This window comes from Macrotis lagotis, chromosome 1, assembly GCF_037893015.1.
Source record: "Macrotis lagotis isolate mMagLag1 chromosome 1, bilby.v1.9.chrom.fasta, whole genome shotgun sequence".
NCBI classification, from domain to species: Eukaryota; Metazoa; Chordata; class Mammalia; order Peramelemorphia; family Peramelidae; genus Macrotis; species Macrotis lagotis.
In genome coordinates this window covers 33,124,941-33,147,213 of record NC_133658.1, presented here as the reverse complement: position 1 = coordinate 33,147,213, position 22,273 = coordinate 33,124,941, and the positions used below count along the sequence as shown (strand labels likewise).

General features: G+C 45.0%; 2 protein-coding genes across 5 annotated transcripts in view; one reads left to right on the top strand and one right to left on the bottom strand.

Moving 5' to 3' along the window:
• Positions 1 to 22,273, top strand: part of TRABD2A (TraB domain containing 2A) — a 174,553-nt gene that overhangs the window by 67,497 nt on the left and 84,783 nt on the right. The gene's annotated exons all lie outside the window — the stretch shown is intronic.
• On the bottom strand, positions 771 to 1,619 carry TMSB10 (thymosin beta 10). Its single transcript, XM_074196183.1, has 3 exons — positions 1,513 to 1,619; positions 1,031 to 1,148; positions 771 to 956 (listed from the first exon to the last, which is right to left on the bottom strand). Exons 2-3 carry the CDS (start codon positions 1,128 to 1,130, stop codon positions 922 to 924), a joined length of 135 nt encoding a protein of 44 aa, XP_074052284.1. The 5' UTR covers positions 1,131 to 1,148; positions 1,513 to 1,619; the 3' UTR covers positions 771 to 921.

Genomic DNA, 22,273 nt, shown 5'->3' with positions numbered 1-22,273 from the left:
CACGTTTTTCTATCACCCCCCCCCCCCCCCTTCCCTGTCCCTCCCTATGATAAAAAACAATCTGGTATAAATCGTACGGACACAGTGTAACATTTCTATATAAAAGGTGGGACACCAGGGCGGTTCAGGGTCACTGAGGCACATGGCTAAGCTAGTTGTGGGGAGGAGGGGACAGGGAGAGGGAAGAGAATAAAGGAAAGAAGACAATAGATTAGAGGGAATGGAGGGGCAAAGAGAATAGAGAAGAGATATTAGAATAGAGAATAGAAATTAGGAGAAGAGAAAATAGAAGAGAGGCTAGAGAACAGATTTGGAGAAAAACCGTAGCAGAGAAATAGAGAGAGAGTAGAGAGAAAAGAGAGTAGGGAAATTAGAGAAGAGAAAATAGAAGAAGAGAGAGAGAAGAGAGAACAGAAAGGAGAAAATAGAAAAGAGCCATTAGAAAAGAATAGAAGAAAGAAGAGAGGAAAGAGGAGCAGAGACAAGAGTTTAGAGAGCAGAGGAGAGGGAGGGAGGGAGAGGGCCAGGCAGAGAGAGGAGGAGGAGGAGGAGGAGATTAGAGGGCAATTTCGGGGTTCGGCCGGTCCTTTCCCGCCCAACTCCCCAGGCGGCCTTGGGAGGCTCGGGGTTCAAGTCCGTTCCAGGGCTTGATCCCAGCACCAACAGCCTTTCGCTCTATTTCTGGTTTCCCCTTGGGAACGTGGGGGGCCGGCCAGGCCCCGCGGGGTCGGGACGCGTGTCGCCGGGAAGGACGGAGCCCACGCGGAGCCTTTCACAAGGGCATCTTTATTTGGCGCAGTCACACACACAACTTCCGAGGCTCGGGCCGGCGGGGAGGCGGCAGCTCCGGCCCGGGCGCATCGCGCGTCCCGCGTGGATCCCGCAGGGCGCCGGCCGCTCCCCTCCGCGCGGGGCCGGGCTCTAGGCAACCTCGCCGCGCTTCTCCTGCTCGATGGCTGCGGGGCCAAAGGATACATTGTAGCCCGGGGCCGAGGGGCGGGGCGGGGCTGGGGGCGGGGGGCTCACTCACTCTCTTGGGTGGGCAGAGTGTTCTTCTCCTGCGTCTCCGTCTTTTTGAGCTTGGCCTTGTCGAAGCTGGCGATCTCCCCCATGTCGGGCTTGTCTGCCATCTTCCCAGCCCGAGAAGCCTGCGGGGAAATGGACCGGGCTGAGCCCGGCCCCCGCCCGCGCCCCGCGCCGCCCCCCGCCGCCCCCCGCGCCGCCACAAGCCCGGGCGCTCCAGTCCGGCCCCGGCCCCGGCCCCACTTGGGCCCCGGCCCCACTTGGGCCCCGGCCCCACTTGGGCCCCGGCCCCACTTGGGCCCCGGCCCCAGCCAGGTTCCAGTCCCGTTCCAGTCCGGCCCCGGCCCCCCGGGGCGGTTCCTGCGCGCGGCACGCGCCCGGGGCCAGGAGGGGGGAGCGCGCCGGGGCTGCTCCGGCCGGGCCGGGCCAGGGTCCCGGGGGTCCCGGGGGTCCCGGGGGTCCCGGGGCGCCCCGCCCCGCCCCGCTCACCTCGCTGCCTCCTGCTCCCGCTCCTGCGCTGCGGCCAGAGACAAAAGAGCGCGCCCGGCCCCGCGCCTTATATAGCGCCCCGCCCCGGGAGCCCGCGGCCGCAACTGGGGGCGGGGGCCGGGGCGGGGCGGCGCACACGCGCGCCCCCACGCAGCGTGCGGGCGCGGACACGCGCAACCTCACCCCGCGCGCACAGGCATGCCCGGCCGGGCTGTACGCTGCTCTGTCCGGCTGTAGCCCCGCAGGCAGGCACGCACACGCGCTCGCACATGCACACGCATGCACACGCATGCACACCCATGCACACGCACGCGGCTGCCCCCTCCCGGCCCAGGCCGCCCAGGCTGCTGCACGCGACCCTTCGGCTTCTCCGGGGAACGAGCGTAGCCCACGCGCGTGCGGGCAGAGGGGCCGGGCCCGAGCGCAGCCCGCACCTGGCGCCCCGCACCTGGCGCCCCGCACCTGGCGCCCCGCACCTGGCGCCCCGCACCTGGCGCCCCGCACCTGGCCCCGGGGCTCCAGCCGCCCAGGCCGCGGCTCGCTCGGACAGATTCAAGTTTTCTTTGAAGAAGAGCCGGCTCCCTCCCCGCCCCGGGGGGACGCCTTGGCCTTGGGCGAGCTCCTGCCGAGTCTCGAGGAGGAGGGACCCCGCAGCGCCCCCCCCGCGGCCCCGCAGCGCCCCCCCCGTGGCCCCGCAGCGCCCCCCCAGCGGCCCCGCAGCGCCCCCCCCCCCCGCGGCCCCGCAGTACCTCCCCCCACGGGCCCGCAGCGCCCCCCCCCCCGCGGCCCGCAGCACCCCCCCTCGGGCCCGCAGCACCCCCAGACCCGGGTCCGCCCCCCGCTGCATCTCACCTGGGAGAGGGGATGCCGGGGGATGGCGCCCCCACCCCGCCCGGCCGCAGGGCCACCCTGGAGGCCGCCGGATCGATATTTATTCCCATCAGCGGGCCCCGGCCTGCGAGCCGGCGAGCGGGGACCTGTTTTCCAGTCCCTCCCGGAGGGGGGGCCTGACCCCGACCACCGGCTCCGAGGTTTCCGAGGACCGCCCCCCATGTGCCAGTGGCCGGGGGCGCACCTGCCCATAGGCCATTGTAGGTCGCTCCCAGGGCGGGCGCTTATGGGGTGTCGCCTTTCCCCCCTCGGCCTTTAGACGCAACCCGCGACTTTCCGCACTCGTGTATCTTTCTGTGCCTTTTCAAATGTTTTAAATGTTTTATCTAAACCCCCCCGGTATTTCCACGACGAAGTGAAACAGAGAAACAGGACTACAGCCCCGACTGCAGCTCCATTACGTCCCCCTCCTTATCCCTCGCACAGAAACGACAGAATCATCATCTTTTTTCTCACCCCCCACCCCAGATTTCGAGCCGGCTGCCGTTAGAGACAAACCTGTGTCCGTGTCTCTATGGACCTTCGTGCACACCTGTATCCACACACAAACACACGTAGACGTAAACATGCAAGTACAGCCACACACACATCCACAGAGAAATTCCGTGTGGCTAGATGCCAGTCCTCTTTCTGGATTCCAAGCGCCTCTTCCTTCTTAGCCTCCTTGTGATTAGCTCGCTGTTTACCAGTGACTTGATGGCTCAAAGCCCCTTTTCACCCAGTCTTGCCGTTATGGTATACAACGTTGTCTTGGTTCTGCTCACTTCGCTCTCCCTCATTTCCTGGTCTCCCCATGCTTTTCTAAAACCCTTGAGTCCGTCGTTTCTTCCAGCAGAGTAATAGGGTACAACTATTCAGCCTTTCCCCAAACAGTAGGCACCCCCAGAATTATCAGGTCTTGGCCACCACAAACAGAACTGCTCTAAATATTTTCGAACCCAGAGGCTCCTTTTCAGCCCCCCCCCCCATCTTGGGAAATGTCTAATAGTCAAAGGGTATATAGGCAGCTGAATAACTCTCTGGGCAGAATTCCAAATCGCTTTCCAAAATGTTTGGAGTAGGCGACAGATCCACTAACAACAAAACGGGGTCCTCTCCGACATTTATCACTTCTATCATTTTAGTCAAAGTGACAGTGCGGAGCCATACCTCAAGCGATGATTCAGAGCATTTTTTCATAGGATTCAAAATTGTTTTGATTTCTTCAGAAAAAACTGCCAGTCCACCTCGAACATTTATTAATCAGAAATAAGTGATGAGAGACAGAGACAGAGAGAGAGAGAGAGAGAGAGAGAGAGAGAGACAGAGAGACAGAGAGACAGAGAGAGACACACACAGAGACACACACACACAGAGAAAGAGAGACGTAGACACATACAGAGAGAGAGAGAGACAGACAGACAGACAGAGAGAGACAGAGAGACAGAGAGAGAGACACAGAGAGACACAGAGAGAGAGACGGAGACACACACACAGAAAGACAGAGAGACAGAGAGACACACACAGAGAGACACACACACAGAGAAAGAGAGATGGAGACACATACAGAGAGAGAGAGAGAGAGAGACAGAGACAGAGACAGAGAAACACAGAGAGACACAGAGAGACAGAGAGAGAGATGGAGACACACACACAGAGAGAGAGAGAGAGAGAGAGAGAGAGAGAGAGAGAGAGAGAGACAGAGAGAGAGACAGAGAGACAGAGAGAGAGAGAGAGAGAGAGAGAGAGAGAGAGAGAGAGAGAGAGACGGAGACAGAGAGAGGACAAGAGAGAGAGGGGGGAGAGAGGGAGGAAAAGGAAGGGAGGAGAGGAAGGAAGGGGAGAATGAGGGAAAGAATAGTGAGGGAGGGAAGGGGGAGAGGGGGAAGAGAGGGAGAGGAGGAGAATTTTGTTTTATTTATATTTTGTTACAAAAGAAGCTTCACTGAGTGGTGAGGGGACAGTGTCAGCAGGACACAATTCTTCCCCAGTCTGTTTCTTTTGATCTTAACATTTTCAGGTTTCCAAAGACTCTAGCTGGGGAGGCTGGATGCTGAAGACATGCCCAACCCTCCAGCTATGGATGGAATCCTCTGGCCCATCCTGATGTGAGCTGGGCTGGCTCTGTAGGGTGTGTGGGGGTCAGAAGGCTGCCCAGGACTCCAGGGACCACTTCTGACACAGCATCAATTCCTGCTCTGCTTACTTCTTCTTGCCTCCTCCTCCATCTCTTCGCCATCCCAGAAACGTGTTTTAGCCCCCAAATGATAAATCCCTGAAAAAGACAGGTGTCCCTGGCCACTGCCATTGCCTTCGTTTTAGACATAAGGCTCCTGAGCCCCAGATTGTTTAAGACACTGGCTTAATGTTGATTGATTGAACCCAGACTTTCTGACTCCAAGTAATTTTAAGCAAAGGAAAAAATAGGGACATTACTTTGGCTAAAAAGATGGGGAAGAAAGAGATCTTTAAAAGAGGATAGAGAAAATGATGATATATGAATACTATTAACTCAAATTTTTCTGGTGCTTTTCTTGTAAAGAGTTTAGTTCTTTACATGTAATTCTTTCAGATTGAAACCTCATTTTAAACTGAATCATCAGCCAAAAACAGTTTCCTTTGCTTATTATTTGTGTGCAGATAATTATTATAGTTTTTCTGATTTCTTGTGTACTCAATTACCAGAAAATTGAACCCATCTGAGTTCTTCATTTTCTATTTTCCATCCTGGATATAATATGCGAAATCTCCTAAAAGGAGATTGTATTAAGTTCCTTTTGGGGCCCCATGTTATTTTCTCATCTGTATTGTGATATATTTTTTGTTCTGTATTCTAAATGGCCTATAAGCAAATTTACCCAGTTTCACCTCCTAACTTGCTTTTGAAAATGCTACTAAATTTCTCACTCAAGGTAGGTAGTGATGTTAAACTGAAAAAGACATGGATGAGATTATCCTCTATCAGGGCCCCTCCTCAGAGAAGTGATTGACACCAAAGTATACATAAGTACTATATATCCGGATCCATACAACCAATTCACTTGCTAATCATGATGTCACCTCCCCAAAGTCATTGATCCTCTTTGAGAATGAAAGACAAACAGCAACCACTATATATAATACATATATAATTTAATTCTCAGCTAGGTATCTCTCCCTCCCACACTCTACCCTATTGTAAAAAGGAAAAAATAACAGATCTGCATAGGCAAGCAAAATATATTTCTTCATTGGCCATGTCCAAAATATGTCTGTTACATTTTGTTTCTTGTACCCATCACCTCTCTTGGTGAATTCTCTATTTTATCACCAGTGCTCTGGAATCTAGGTTAATCATTGCATCAATCAGAATTCTTAAAGTTTTTCAAAGTTGTCTTCACAGTGTTGTTTTGTGTATCACGTTTTATCATATTTTCTGCATCTACTCACTTCATTTTCCATCCATTCATACAAGTCTTCCTGGCTTTCTCTGAACCCATCTCATTCATTCCATTATATTCACATAATTTGTTCAGCCATCCCATTCCTGTGTTTGACTACTACAAAAAGAGGTCCAAAATATTTTTTTGCATTTAGGAATCCTTCCTGTTTTCCTGTCATGGGAAATTTTTGGATCTAGTTCCATTTGATTTCCAGAAGGACTGTACCAAACGGCACATTAATATGTCTACTTTCCTTTGGCCCTTCCAACACTGATCATTTTAATTTTTTGTTGTTTTTGCAACTCTTAAGGGGGTGAGGTGGAACTTCATTGAAGTTGCTTTTCTCTGATTCTCTGAAGCTTGCATTTCTCTGATTATTAGTGATTTAGAATTTTGGGTCCCCCCCCCCAGCTAGATGCTATGGTAACCGGGATACTAGACTTAAGAGTCAGGAAGCCTGAATTCAAAACCTGCCTCTGACATTTAATTATCTGTGTGACCCTGAGCAAATCACTTGACTGCTCTGTCAAGGTAGAGGTGCAGATGAGGAAGGAGAGCATTCCAAGCATAGGTCACAGCCTGGACAAAGGCATAGAATCATGAAATGGGATCTCTGGTTTGAGAAAGAGGGATGAGGCCAGTACCACTGGACTGAAGCAGATGTGGGGGTGAGCACAGTGGGAGAAGACTAGAAAGGTGGGGGAGAGGTGGCACAGGCCATGAAGGATGTTGGATGCCAAAGGATTTCATCCTGGATCCCAGAGGGGACAGAGAGTCACTGGGATTGATGGATTTGGGAGGGGGCAGCAAGACCAGACCTGTGCTTTAGGAATATCACTGGGGCAGGTTTGTTCAGGATGGATTGTAGTGGAGAGGGGTTTGTGGCAGGGAGAGCCATCAGTTGACTTTGAAATAATCCAGAGATTAGGAGCTATGTCAGGGTGGGAGCAGTGTCAAAGGAGGGAAGGTTTAATGAAGGTAAAATAAACAACAGATTAGATATGGGAAGAGGGGGGAGAAAAAGTGAGGAATTCAGCATGACCCCAAGACTGTGAGCCTGGGGGTCTAAGAGGATCCCAGTCCCCCAGGTGCTCTCTGTAGTAATTGGGAAGTTTGGATGGGAGACAGATTTGGGAGAGGGAGGGAATAATGAGTTGACTCAATGAGTTGAGTTTCAGATGGCCACTGGCAGTTTGAGAGAGAGCTGGAGGTGAGATTGGAGGTCCTCAGAGGTTAGGGCAGAAGGAAATCATCAGCATACAGAGGATAATTCAGTAATGGGAGCTGATGAGATCACCAGGTGAAATAGTAGTGAAGGAACAGGGAAGAGGGCCTAGGACAGGGTCCTCTGGGACCCTTGTGCTTAGCAGGCGTGATGCAAAGGAAGAAACAGTCAAGGAAACAGACTTGGTCAGAACATCTAGCCTACTGATCCATAAACTCCCCTTCTGTCTCCCTGGCGAGCTCAGCCCTCAGCTGCCTCCAACCCTACTTTTAGTTTTCCTTTTTACTCTTTTCTCCAAATTCTGGTCTCCACTAAGGGTCTCCTCAGGCCTCCTCAGACTCTGAGTTCCCTGGCCTCTTCCTGCATCCCCCCTTTCAACTCCTTTTCTTTCTCCCTGATTGCTCCACCTGGCAACATCTTCATGTCCCTGTGTGAGATGCCCCCAAGTCCCCAAGTTTTCTCTAGTGACCAGCAGCTTCTTTTGGTGGACAAAAGATACAGATTTTAGTTCCATTATGACCTTAAAACTATGGACCACTGAAACCAAGGGTAATCTGCACCTGCCCAAGATGGATTTTGGGAGGGTTCGCCCCAAGGGGATTCTGAGTCAATGAACATTTCTATGGAATTGGATTGTGCTGTGGCTCACTTTTGGACCCATTCTCTCTTGCATGAGTATAAGGGCCAAGCTTTCCCCATGCCAAGAAACCTTGAGAAAATGTTCCTCTCTCCCTTCTTTGCAGAGGAAGGGGTCTCCTGGCACAGAACATTTATTTCCACATACTTTCCGACATGTTGATGTGATGGATGGTTTGGGGGGGGGGCAACTGCTTTCCTTTTTAATCTCTGTTATAGGGAAGGGGGGAAGAGATATTTTTGGATTAAGATGTAAAAAAATGATATTTTTTTTTTGAAAACTAAAAATGCCATGGAATTTCCTTTTCCCACTCAGGCAAGGTTCTCATTAATGCAGATTGTGTTCTTCCACATTTATCAGCATTCCATACATTTTTAGGGCAACCGTGTGGTTGGTTGTCCCTGGTTGCTATGACCGGTTTCTCTAGAGTGTGAGGAGAATGGATCCAACTCTGGACCTGGAGTCAGGGAGATTTAGGTCCAAGTCTCGCTTCTGACAGCTTTAGTTATGTCACCATGGGCATGTCTACTTCTCTGGGACGATTTTCTCCTCTGTAAAACGGCAATGAGAGTGCCAGTGACTGAGTTGGATTAGCTGTCTCTTGTGGTCCCTTCAGACTCATGTGCAGCAGAGAGACTTTATATCCTCCAGGAAGAAGAGATCCTCTCTCCAAACAGATGTGGATCCAGAGAGATAATCAATCATCCAAAGGAGGAAGAGCTTCAGGAAATGTGAACTCTAGATACTGAGAGTCGGACTATAGAAAGGAGCAGACGTTAGGAATTTGCTAAGCAACCCTCCCATCATAGATGTGTATCTCCAAGGAGATACATCTTCAGTATGGAGACTCTAGGAAGAAAAGACTTTCAGGCTTTGCAAGTTCCAGAAGTTGTGAGTTGCCTTTGACACAAATTTATCCGACACATACACCCCACAGCGTTATAACTGAAGTTTAAGCCCACTGATCCTGTGTATATTTGGGAGAAAGTACATGCCAGGTTACCAGTGGGGAGGGGATGGAAAGAGATGTATTGCAGCTTCTATTTACTGAACTATCTTTGTAAATACCTTTGGAAAGAGTTGATTATAATCTACTGGCTGATTATTAATGGGAAGCATACCAGTATTAGGAATTCATACCCATAGAATCACTCCTAGAAATGAAGCTAGCAGCCACCCTTTGGAGACCCAACTCCCAAGTGCAAGTATAGTTGGGGAGCATCCTGCATTATCATCATCATCATCATCATCATTAAAGAGTGGCCTCTTTCTATTATAACTAGTGCAGTTAATCGAAGTTTTCCTTCATCTTCTGGACTAGAGAAATTTTCTTTGGAATAGGCATACATTGGGACTATTTTCCATAGGATATATGCTCTGGTCTGTTGCTAAAGGATGCCAAAGTTGGTCCTTTGGTCCCTGTGTCGTGTCAGAGATGTTTGGTGATTGAATCAGGAAGAACCACCACCTAGACTACTAATTAATGAGAGGGGTAGAAAGGCTGCATCTCCTACTTTGATTTGTGCTTTGGGCTTCTTCTAGCTTGGGCTTTCAGAGAGGGAGACTGGAGGTTTTTTGTCCCTTTCCACCAATCCATGGCAATGGCTGCCATAAACCCTTGGAATATGTACTTACTTTGGTATTCCTGAAATTAGACCTCAAGTCCCTGGCTATTCCTTCTTTGCATTTCTTTTCCTTAGCACAGTTGATGGGACACAGGTGACCCAGAGAGGTAGGTTTTTTCAGGACGGTGAGCTACTTAAGGAGTTTGCCAGTTGCTGGTTCTTGAGGCATTCTGGCCTCTCCATAGGGGCTGCCTCATACAGCTAGACTGGTAACTGAAGGCATTGACCAGGGACAGGATTATTTTGAAACCAGAGGGCCTAGCTGGCTGGCCAGCCAGAAGAAGTGACCTTACCAGTGGCTCTGACAGTACAGATCCAAAGTGAATGTGAACTAAATAAATCCTGTTTGGTGCTCCTTTTACCTCCAAGGAAGACTATAAGATGGGTTGGGCTATGACTTTTTGTATGTCAGCATAAACTTTTGAGGATATAAGTGTATATATTAAACATTTGTGCATGTCCACCTGCATATGGGAAATAGCTACCCCAAATCTGGTATTTACTTTGTAAATTGAAAATCTTTCTCAAATGAACCTTGTTTAATTCCTTGTAGAAGAGCCCCCCCCCTTGAAATGAGCTATACTCTAAATTTTATTTTAGAGATTCCCCCCCACCCCCACCCCAGGCTCTACTCCAGGGTAAGGAAATGGCAAGCTAGAAAGGTCAAGAAAATCTTGATTTACACTCTCTTTGTGTTGAGGCTAAATCCCAAATGAATCTGAATTCAGTGTGAGTTCCAACCAGAGTCCTTTTTCTTTGGCTGTGGATCAAACCTTGATGTGTTTTTCATAGAATCTTCTTAGGGCTCTTCCCATCCTTCTACCTTCTCTTCCTTTTCCTACCTTTCTTTCAAATATAAAAGCCTCCTGCTGTGCTTATGGGGGTCAGGGATTTATAATTCATATCAGGGATACAGAGTCATAACATCTCAGGATCAGAATTTGGAGCTTATTTAGTAGGCTAATCCATAACAAAGAGCAGAGACCTCTTATCTCCCAGGCCATCTAACTTTGGCTTAAAGATGACTTGGGAAAGGGTCCCCACTGCCTCCCAAGGCAGCCCCTTATTCTTTGGGGTGGTTCTAATTTTGAGAACGTTCTTCCTTACAAATGAACCCATCATTCTGGGATTAGCAGACCAAATCTGGACCCTCTTCCTCTGACAAAAATGTCACATATCTGAAGGCTGAGGATTAAGAAGGCCTGCCTTTTTCCTGACTAAATACTCTCAGTTTTTTTGTCTTTATATTTCACGATATTGAAGCCCTCCTACATTCTTGTTACCCTCTTCTGGTCTCCAGCTTATTTGTCTTTCCTGAAATGGTAGACTAGAACCAAACACAGAATCTCAGGGCAGATCGAACAAGGTCCACAAATGCCACACCATCAACTTCCTTCACCTGGGACACTGCTAGATGAGCTTTCTTGGTGCCTTATCACAGTGGTGCCCAGTGATAACAGTGTCATTAACTAAAGTCCCTAAACAACCTTCCAAAAACCCTTCCCCATCTTGTTCTTGTGAAGTTTTTTTCACTTTTAATAGTATTTTATTTGTTTTCAATTATATGCAAAAATAGTTTTCAATGATCATTTCTGTAAAATTTTGAGTTCCACATTTTTCTTCCTCTCTTCCCAAGAGAGTAAGCAACCTGGTATAACCTAATATAGGTTATACATGTATAATCATGTTGAATAAATTTCTATATTAGTTATATTTTGAACTTGTGAAATTTTTTTTAAAACCTCTCTTTTATTCAATATGACCCCATATCCTTGTAATAATCATAGCAAGCATTTATGTAGTACTTTGAGGTTTGGTTGGGAGAGCTACATTTGCCTCTTTGTAAGTTGGGGAACAGTAGAGAACCAAACCAGGCCGGTGGCCAGGACAACTGCATGGCCAAGGAGGTATCAATGTCCCTTCAGCTCAAGGGCAAGATTCCAGAGGTAAGTATTCTATTTCTTCTTCTTCATCGCCCGTTAAAACCAGAGAGCAAAATTTTGATTTATAAAGGTTGACTTAGCCTTAGAAAAATAAGCTTACCCACACTCCTGAGGCAGCACACCAACATCTCCCTCTCTGAGCTCTCACTACAGTTCTGAGTCTATGTTTATAACAAGCATATTTTGTAAGGCCATAGAACTCAGCATTAGAAGTGACCTGAAAGGCCATCATGGCTAACCCCCTCATTTATTTTTCATATACCAGGGAAAAGAGCCCTTGAGAGAGACTTTAATCTGGGTCCTTTCCCCATATGAGTTTTCTTTGCAGGGATAGTGGAGTGACTTGCTATTTTCTCCTCCAGCTCATTTTACAGATGAGGAAACTGAGGCTAATAGGGTTAAGTGATTTGTACAAGGTCAAACATCTGGGAAATATTTGAGATGATAATTGAACCAGAAAGATGAACCTTCCTGACTTCAGGCACAGCACTCTACCCACTGTAACACCTAACTGCTCAGTTATAATTACTACTAATAAATTATTAATAATTATGTTAATAATTATCAATTACAAATGCTTGTTGATTGCTTATGGACCAGCAGATAGATCATCCTGAGTCTTCATTATCCCACCAGTGGACCCCCCAAAGAGTTACCCTGTGGGTCATCACTCACACTCAGCAATATAGCTTGTGAGCCCCCAACGATGTATTTACTTTCACTAAGCCAAAGAAATACACATTAGTGCAAAGCAAAAGAAATTTAATCAAACAATCTAAAGAAAAGACTGTCCCACAGCACAGGGTTGCTCTGTCTCATAGGTTACCAGTAGAGGACCAGGCATGTAAGTGAAGTGGGTCCAGTGCTGCAAACATGGGTGACCAAGGGAGACAAAAGAAGGGGTATTCATACATGCATGGAGCTCACGTGGAGAAGGACCAGCATGACTGAGCAGCTCGCATCTGTGCTCCCCTGGGTCTCAGGTCTCTGATCTTCCCCCGAATGCTGCATCTCTGCTCCCCAGGGTCTCGGGGCTCTGACCTCCATTGGACATGGGTCCTTGCCTTCGGTGATCCCATTGGGAATCTTCCCTCTCCTCTAGCCATGGCCAGTGCTGAGCCATTCTCTGCCACCATCTGCTGGGTGCAGCTGCTGGTCAGCATCTATTTTGCCAGGAATGAATGAACCCCTTTAGTTAGTAGCCACAAGCCGGCCAAGGCTGTGATAGCCAGTGGAAGCTAGGCCAAAGGTGAGCTTCTTCTGTTGACCCTCCTGCTTTCCCTCCAAATCCCTGGTCCCAGCTTCCTCTCTGACTCAAGGAAAGAAGATCCCTTTAGTGATCTGATAATGGGACATTATTTCTGCTCATGATAAACTTTACTGGTTTCCTTCCATGTAAAAAGACCCTAGGATCAAGATAGAAGAGACCTTAGAGGCATCTCTAAAATGTTTTTTTTTTAGGTTTTTGAAAGGCAATGGGGTTAAGTGACTTGCCTAAGGTCACACAGCTAGGTAATTATTAAGTGTCTGAGACCGGATTTGAACCCAGGTACTCCTGACTCCAGGACCAGTGCTTTATCCACTGTGCCACCTAGCTGCCCCATCTCTAAAATATGAATGTAGACAATGAGGCATGGTGCCTCAGAAGCAGTAAACCTAAAAGGCAAGATTTTAACCCAGGCCCTACTTCATAGACTCACCACAAGGACTGATCAGGGTGGTCTGCAGTTGGCATGTGCCACCAGACACAAACTGTGCAGTGTTATCCCTCTTTTCTCTTTCCCTTCCCTTTCTCTCCTCTGCCCCACCTGTAGCAAAGAGCTTGGCCTGGCTCCATCCCATGGGACCATTTTGTTCTGTCATTGAGTAGACTGTAGAAGGTTTTAGCTCTTTCACCCACCATTTGATACATCTGAAGACACTGTTTGGGGGTGAAATCCTCCACCAGGACATTGTGAAGGAAATGAACTGGGTTTCAGATCCCTTCAATGCTCAGTTACGTTCGGCAACCAGTCTAATTTAACGGGAGTACAAATATTGAAGGCTTGCTGCATTCTCAGCAGCTGAGAGATGACTAAATAGATTGTTTCACATCAGGGCCACCCATGGCAAAAGACAGAATATTCAGAAAGAGGGAAATCAAAGGGGGGGAAAAAAGCAGAACCTACAACCCTGAACACAAACTGACTACAACTGTTAAAACATAGTTAACTATTTATCATCCTTAATAATAATAACTGACCTATAGGGCTCCAGGATTTGCAAATCATTGTGCACACATTCCATTTATTAATAGTAATAGTTAATATTTATGTAGCTCTTTAAAGTTTACAATGTTATAATCTCATTTGATTCTCAAAACAATTCTAGAAGGTGGATGCTCTTATTATTCTCATTTTACAGAGAAAAAACTGAGGCAGATAAGTGACTTACCCAGGGTCACACAACTAATTAAGTGTATTTGAACTAAGGTCTTCTTAACTCCAGACTTAGTGTTCTGCTATGCCACAAATAGCCTTTTATTAAATACTTTCTATTTTTCTTGGAAAACAGTCTTCTTTCATTTATTTTTTCTACATTACTACAATAGTCATGTAAAAGTAAACATAATCCCCTGCTCCCTTTCCCCATAAGAAAGAGAAACTTCAAGAAAATTGAAGCAAGAGAAAAGAAAAACTATGCTTCAGTCTTTATTTAGATACCATCAGCTCTGTCTTGGGATGTATAACATTCTTTATCATAAGTCCTTCCAAGAAATTGCTTCAATATTTTTTCTCCACAGCTATATTTCCCTTTATCCTATTTATTCACCCCATTTATTTCTTTTCTCTCTCTCCTTTCTCCCTCTTTCTCCTCAAAAGTGTGTTGTATCTGACTCTCCCTCCACAGTCTTCCTTGTCTTTTATCACCTACACCACCCTTTCCCCCTCATTCTGTCCCCTTTCTCCCATCCCTTTCCACTCCAATTTTCCTCTAGATTAAGACAGATTTCTCTGCCTTATTGAAGTGTCTATGTTGTTTCCTCTCTGAGCCACTTCCAATGAGAATGAAAGCTCCCTCATTCTCCCTCACCTCCCCACTTCCTCTCCATTGCAAAACCTTTTATTATGTGAAATATCTTAGCCCCTTCTACTTCTCTTTTTCCTTTCTCCTAGTGTATTCTTTCTTGTCCATTGACTCCATCTTTATACTATACCATTATATTCAGCTCCTTCCTTTGCCTTGTCCATATCTGCTCCTTCTCACTGCCCTAATAAATGAGAAGGTTCATATGAGTATTTATCAGTATCATCTTCCCATGCAGGAATACACGTGGTTCAACATCATTAAATCTATCATAATTAGTCCTTCCCATCCTCCCTTTCTATGCTGCACCAAAGTCCTGTGCTTGGAGATTAAACTTTCTGTTCAACTCTGATCATTTCACAAGGAAAGTTTGAAAGACCCCCTGTTTCATTGAAAGTCCATCTTTTTGGGGTAGCTAAGTGCTGTAGTGAATAGAGCCCCAACCTTGGAGTCTGGAGAACCTGAGTTCAAATTTGGCCTCAGAAACTTAAATATTACCTATCTGTGTGACCTTGGGCAAGTCACTTAACCCAATTGCCTGGCAAAAACCAAAAAAAAAGTTCATTTCTTCGAGAGAGAGGTTGTTCAGTTTTGCTGGGGAGTTGATTCTTGTTCTTTTGTCTTCTGGAATATAATATTCCAAGCCCTATGAGCCTTTAATCTATAGATGCTGCCAAATCCTATGTTATCCTGTCTATAGTGCCACAATATTTGAATTGTTTCTTTCTGGATGCTTACAATGTTTTCTCCTTGACTTGGGAGTTCTGGAATTTGGCTATAATATTCCTGGTTTGGGATCTCTTTCAGGAAGTGATTGATGGATCCTCTCACTTTCTATTTTGCCCTCTGCTTCTAGTATATCAAGGTAATTTTCCTGTAGAAAATCTTTAAAAGTGAAGTCAAGGCTCTTTTCCTGATCATGACTTTCATGTAGCACAATAATTTTTAAAATTGCCCCTTCTGGATCTGTTTTCCAGGTCAGTTGTTTTTACAATGAGATATCTCACATTTTCTTCTGGGTTTTCATTCTTTTGGATGTGATTTATTGTTTCTTATGTTTCCACAAAGTCATCAGCTTCCCTTAGCTCCCTTTGACATTTAAAGGGATTATTTTCCTTAGAGAGCTTTTGTATCTCTGTTTCCATCTGGTTAATTCTGCTTTTTAAAGCATTCTTCTCCTCATTAGTCTTTTGGTCTGCTTTTCTAGACCCCCAAACTAGTTTTTATGATGTTATCTTCTTCAGTATTACCACACCAAACTGTTTTCTTGGTTTTCATGACTTTCCTGCATCACTCTCATTTCTTTTCCCAATTTTTCCTCTACCTCCCTTACTTGCTTTTTCAAAGTCTTTTTTTGAGCTTCTTCATAGTCTGAGACCAATTCTGAGTGTGTATTTTGATCCTCTGTAGGAACAAAGTAATTGTCTCTGGTCAGATTTTTTCCCCTTCTGTTGTTTACTCATTTCCTAGCCTATGACTTGATTTTAGTTCTTTGTTAAGGTGCGCTCTGCTTCCAGGCTGGAGGACACACTGTCCCAAGTCCAGGGACCTCAATTCCTTCAAGGTCTTATGAGAGCTCTGACCATTCTCTTGGTCTGTATTCTGGTCTGTGGGTGACCACAAGCCCTCCCTTCTGCTCTGGCACTGTGAGGAGGTTCCTGGATCTGCTATGGCAGAAAAGCTCCTTTTCCTGAGACTGGGGTCCAGACTACACCCTGGATCTGAATATGGGTGACAGAATCCTGCCTCAGAGAGAGCAAAGAGACCTGTGCAGGCTTCCCTGATCCCCTTGCCCTCCATGGTCTGAGTGCTCTGGAGGGCTCCCCAGTTCTATTCTTAGTTTCTGGGACTGGGGTTGCTCTGATGTCCGTGCTGGCCTGGGCTCACTCTCACTCTGGTGTGGCAGAGTTTTCGCTGACCTTCCAAGTTATCCTTGGCTGAGAAGTTTGGAGACTGCTCCCACTGCCATGGGACCTAGGTGCTCCCAGGGACCCAGGCTGTTCCTGGATGGCTGGAATGGGTTCGTCCCCAGTGGCCCTTTCTAATCCCAGATCATCCAAGTTGTCTTGGGCCAGAAAATAGTTTCACTCAGTCTTTTTGTGTGTTCCACCACTCTAGAATTTGGTTAGAGTTGTTATTTAATGGTATTTGGAGTGGTCTGGGGGATTTCCTGCCTTCACTCCCTCAACTTGGCTCTGCTCCCCTTTATGTCCATTTTATAGGAGGATGGAGCCCCAGAAACCAGAGACCAAAACCCAGTATTTTGCAAATGAGAAAAAACTGTGACATAGAGAGATTAGGGGACACAGTTCATAAGTATCTGAGGCTGGATTCGCATTCAGTCTCCCTGATTCCACGTCCGGTGCTCTCTCCATCAACCCACCTGGCTGCAGGGGGTACCATAGCAAACTGACAGGAAGTTTGGGTTGTTCCAGGGCATAGATTCAGTCCCAGAGAGATTCATGTAAAGTCATCTCAGTGTGACATGAGTACCAGGAAGGGTCTTGTTAGGAAGGGGTCCCGAAGCTGAACCTTGAAGGTAGGGAGGGATTTTGGGAGGTGGAGGTGAGGGAGGAGAGCATTCCATAGAAGGGGCCAACCCCAAGCTGGCCTAGCCAAAGCAGCAAGATACCTCAGGGAGACAAGGTAGTCTACTCAGGTAGTCTTACACTACCTGAACCCCATCTCCCTTCAGATCTTGAGATGGCCCAGAACCCTAAATTGCCCAACCTACAAATAAGTACTATATACAATTTTAAAACTGGAGAACTAGGAGCGGCTAGGTGGTGTAGTGGATAAAGCACTGGCCTTGGAGTCAGGAGGACCTGGGTTCAAATTTGGCCTCAGACACTTAATAATTACCTAGCTGTGTGGCCTTGGGAAAGCCACTTAACCCCATTTGCCTTGCAAAAACCTAAAAAAAATGGAGAACTGGTTATTAAATGTTTACCCTCACACTAGGTATCCTGAAATAATTAGCACTCACAAAATCCCATCTGATTTTGGGAAGCAGGGCAACCTGCTAACGCTTCCCCTGAGCAGAAAGGATGCTTAGTGTCAGCTACACTGAATGGGGCTGGGGGGTGAGCACTAGCAGGTGGAATCAAGAAAGTTATCTCTCCAGCAGAGCTTTAAAGGAAACTAAGAATTTAAAGATTCACAGGTGAGGCATGAGTTCCTTCCAGGTGTGGAGAAAAAGGAAAATCAGTGTCATCACATGTAAAGAAAAGGAAGGTCAGTTGGGCCAGATAGTAAAATTAGGAAAGGGAATATATTGGGAAAGATAATTGGGGCCAGATTATGAAGGATTTTAAAAATTATATAGGAAAATTCCTTAATACTTCATTTACTCTGGTGATTGATTAAAATAGGGGTAGAAATACACTCTTGGCACTGCCATTTATTTTGTGTATATCCTATCTATATCTATATGTTTATCTGTATCTCTCTATCTTTCTATCTATCTATCTATCTATCTATCTATCTATCTATCTACCTATCTATCATCTATCTGTCATCTATCATCCATCCATCATTTATCTATCTGTCTGACTCTCTGTCTATCATCTATTAGCTCTATTATCCATCTATCTATCTATCTATCTATCTATCTATCTATCTATTTCTTTAATGTACATATTGTCCATTCCCTATCATTAAGCCCAACCCCAGCTATAATATAATTTTCTTGAGGGCAGGAGATGGATCATTTTGATCTTTTTAGCTCTAGTACTCAGTCCAGGTTGTCACACACTAGGTGATTAATACATACTTCTCTGTTGGACTGGTCATTCACATGGACTTCTTGGGCCTGAATCTTGACCTCTGCTTGAACACATGAACTCCATCCTCACCTGTGCCCTCCCTCCCCAGCTATGACTACTCCATGCCAACTCCTACCTGGTTTGTATAATCTGACCCTGCTGCTGCCTGGGTCCTCTGCCTCACTTGGAAAAATTTTAGAAGTAAATGAGAGGAAAGGAGTGGAAGACCCTTATTATATTCAGCTTTGATTTCTCAAGGAGTTTAGCTGTGAAAGGGAAGTGAGACCTAGGATAATGACTCAGGGATGGTTGAATCAAGTGAGCATTCTAAGGATTGGGGAGACATGGGTATGTTGATAGGCAGCTAGAAGACAGGAGAGATTAAATCTGAATAAATGTTTCTTTTGATACATGTGTTTGTATTTCAAAGTTTCTATGTAGGTCTGGTCTTTTTATCAGGAATGCTTGGAAGTTTTCTTATTTCATCAATGTCTCTTTTTTTTCTTCATGGCGGCTTATATTTAGTTTTTCTGCATAAGTTACTCTGGTCTGTAAGCCTATAACCTTTGCTCCTGAAATATCATATTCCTAGCTTTATAGTAGTGGCAGCTAAATTGTGTGTGATGCTCCCTGTGGCTCTTTGGTAATTCTTTCTTATTGCTCCCAATATTTTTTTCCTTGACCTAGAAGTTCTGAATTTGAACTATGATGTTCCAAGGCATTTTCAGTTTCTTTTATTTTTGTTTCCATTTTGTCTCTTTCTTCTTAGAAGATGGGATAGAAAATACATTTCTCCTGCCATTTTAACATCTTGGCTCTGGGGCAGAATCAGGACAGTTTTTAAGTAATATTTCTGAACATATGTTATTGCTCTTTTTTGAGGAGGGAGGCAAAGTTTTCTGGAAGTTGAATGATTCTTAAATTGTCTCTCATTGCTGTTTGCTAGGCCAGTTGTTTTTATGAGGAGATACCTTTATTCTATTTTATTTTGTGTATATTCTATCTTTTATTCTATGCTTCTAATCTTATTCTAATTTTCTAATGATTTAGCTTTGTTTTGATATTGTTTTTATTGTCTCATGGGGTCATTGACTTTTATGCGGTCCATTTTAGTTTCAGGGAGTTTGGTGCTTGGTCAAAATTTGGTCAAGTTCCCTTTCCAGTTATTTCTTCCATAGTTCTCATTTATTTTTCCATTTTTTCCTTTAGCAATCTTATTTCATTTGCAACTCTTTTTTAAAAACACTTACTTCATCTCTTCCAGGATTCTGGTTGAGGAATTTCTTGTAAATATTTTGTAGTTGTTTTCTTCTGTGTTTCTGTTTCGAGCATTACTATTACCATAACAGCTTAAAAATTTATTTATTATTCAACTACATGGAAGGATTTCAACATTCATTTTTGTAAGATTTTGAATTTCACATTTTTCTTTCCTCCCATCTCCTCTTGACAGCAAAAGTATGTTAAACGTATTTCCATATCAATCATGTTGTGAAAGAAAATTAGAATAAAGGGGAACCAAAAAACCATGAGAGGGCAAACCTTATCCCCCTTAAATCATAAGAAAATATTTTTAATGAAAGATAATTTGCTTTGTTGTGCATTGACATTCCAAAGTTTTTTCTCTGGTTGTGGATGATATTTTCCATTCCAAGTGCTTTAGAATTATCTTTGATTATTGTACTGCTGAGGGGAGCTAAGTGCATCATAGCTGACCGTTACACAACGATGTTGTTAAGATGTACAATATTCTCCTGGTTTTTCTCACTTCACTCATCATCAGTTCATACAAGTCTTTTCTGAAGTCCACCCTTTTATGCTTTCTTAAAGAACAATAGCACTGTGTCATATTCCTATACCACAATTTGTTCAGTCATATCCCCTCAAATTCCAATTCTTTGCCACTACAAAGAGAGCTATTATAACTATTTTGTACATGTGGATTTTCCCCCTTCTTATGATCACTTTGGGATAACAACCTAGTAATGGGATTTCTGGATCAAAGGGGACACACAGGTTTATTGCCAATTGGGCATAACTCCAAATTCCTCTTCAGAATGTGGGATCTTTTCATAAGCCCTTCAACAAAGCATTAGTTTCCCAGTTTTCCCACATCCTCTCCAACATTGATCTTTTTCCATTTTTTTGTCCTACTGACCAATCAGATAGGCATGAGGTGGTACCTCAGAGTTGTTTTAATTTCACTTCTCTAATCGATTATAATTTGGAGTATTTTTCATATGATTCTAGTTAGCTTAATTTCTTCATCTGAAAACTGCCTGTTCATTGCCTTTAAATAGTCAACGATTGGGCAATGACTTATATTCTTATAAATTTGACTCAGTTCTCTACATATTTTAAAAGATCCTTCATCAGAAACACTTGTTATAAAAAGGGGGGAATTATTCTTGGTTGCATTGGTTTTATTTAGGCAAAAAACTTGTACATTTAATATAATCAAAATTATCCATTTTGCAATTTATGATGTTTTTGGTCATATTTTTTTCCTTTTTCATAAATCTGACAGCTCTATTATTCCTTGTTCTCACTTTCTGACCCTTTATTCTAAATCCTGTACCCATTTCTACCCTATCTTGGTATAGGGGGTGAGATGTTGGTCTATGCCTAGTTTCTGCCATACTGTTTTCCAGTTTTTGTCAGAAGCTATAAGTCATTTACTACTGCTTCTTTTGTACCTAAGCCATTCTACTGATCCATCGCTCTGTTTCGTGGTCAATACCAAACAGTTTTGATGACCAATGCTTTATAATATAATTTTAGATCTGGTATGGCTAGGCTACCTTTCTTTACATTTTTTTCATTAATTCCCTTGATAGTCTTGATCTTTTGCTCCTCCAGATGAATTTTGTTACCATTTTTTCTAGTTCTATATAATAATTTTTGGTAGTTTGATTGGATATAGCAAACTAGCTTTTGATGGTGGATTTCATTTTGAATGTTTGTTCTTCCAAGCTACTTCCTGACTTTGGAGTCCATGTTAAGTTTGGGATCTGTACATTTCTGGAGGGAGCGTCTGGGCTGGTCTTTCTACTTTCTTGGATGTATCTGGAATCTCAGATAATTCAGATGAAGATCCAAATGGTCTGCTCTGGGGTAGAATTGGACCACTCTCCCTTAGGACTGAGTATTAAAAGTTTATCATCATACCTGTGGGCTTGAACTCTCCTTTGATCTGGAATCCCTGTTCTGGTTATTCCATTGCTAGCTTCATTGGGAAAGGAGGCTGGAAGGGAGACACCGCTCCAGTCTTAGGCTCAACCACATGGCTGCCCATGGCTTCTAAGAGCAGAGCTGGGGTCCCAGAACCATTCCTCATTCTGGAAGCTCACCCCTGTGCCCAGGTCCCTCCTCTGTCTGCCTTGGACCTGTGACCCAGAATTGGGTAGAACATGGTAGAGCTTCTAGTTGGTGTGTCTTCCTGCACCCTACACGCATTTGGCCCCCTGTGCTCAATCTGGGAACTCTTCTTGCTTCCAGTCACAGCTTCTTCCTGCACTGGAAAGCACCATGATGCTTGTCCCTGTTCAGACCCTGTCCCAAGGTTCACAGACCCTTCTCTTTGTTTCTCTATGTTGATATGGACTAGAAAGTTTTGTGGTTTCCTAATCAGGATTCAGTCTGGTCTATTTTAGAGTAGTGGGAACTGAGCTCTACTTTCTCCTGCCATTTTAACATCTTGGCTCTGTCTTTAGTTCTTTAGACCATGAACCCCAATGACAGTCTGAGGAAACCTCTCCATCCCAATGCACAAACTGAAATAGATGGGATACAAGGAAAACCAAATATATTGAAATATGGTTATCAGAATATTAAATAAGACTAGTTTCTCGGACACCAAGGTAAAAATCCCCATGGAAGAAGGATACACCATCTATAAGCCAGAAGACATTTTACTTCTTTGCTATATAATACTGTAACATTATCATTACATGCTAGGTACTATACAAAGATACAAACAGAAGAAATTAAGACCTTACTCATTCTAGCAGGAGAAGACAAAACAAATGAATGTCTGAAAGGGAGTGGGAAGAGGAGCAGAGGATACTCCTATCACGGGCAAGTTGAATACGTAGGGTAACCATGGATCGGGAGCTGAGCCAGAATGAAGTCAAATGTTTATTTATACATATATTTGTATAAACAGAAACATTAGGTACATATGCAATGTTATTTGTAAGCTCCTGTTAG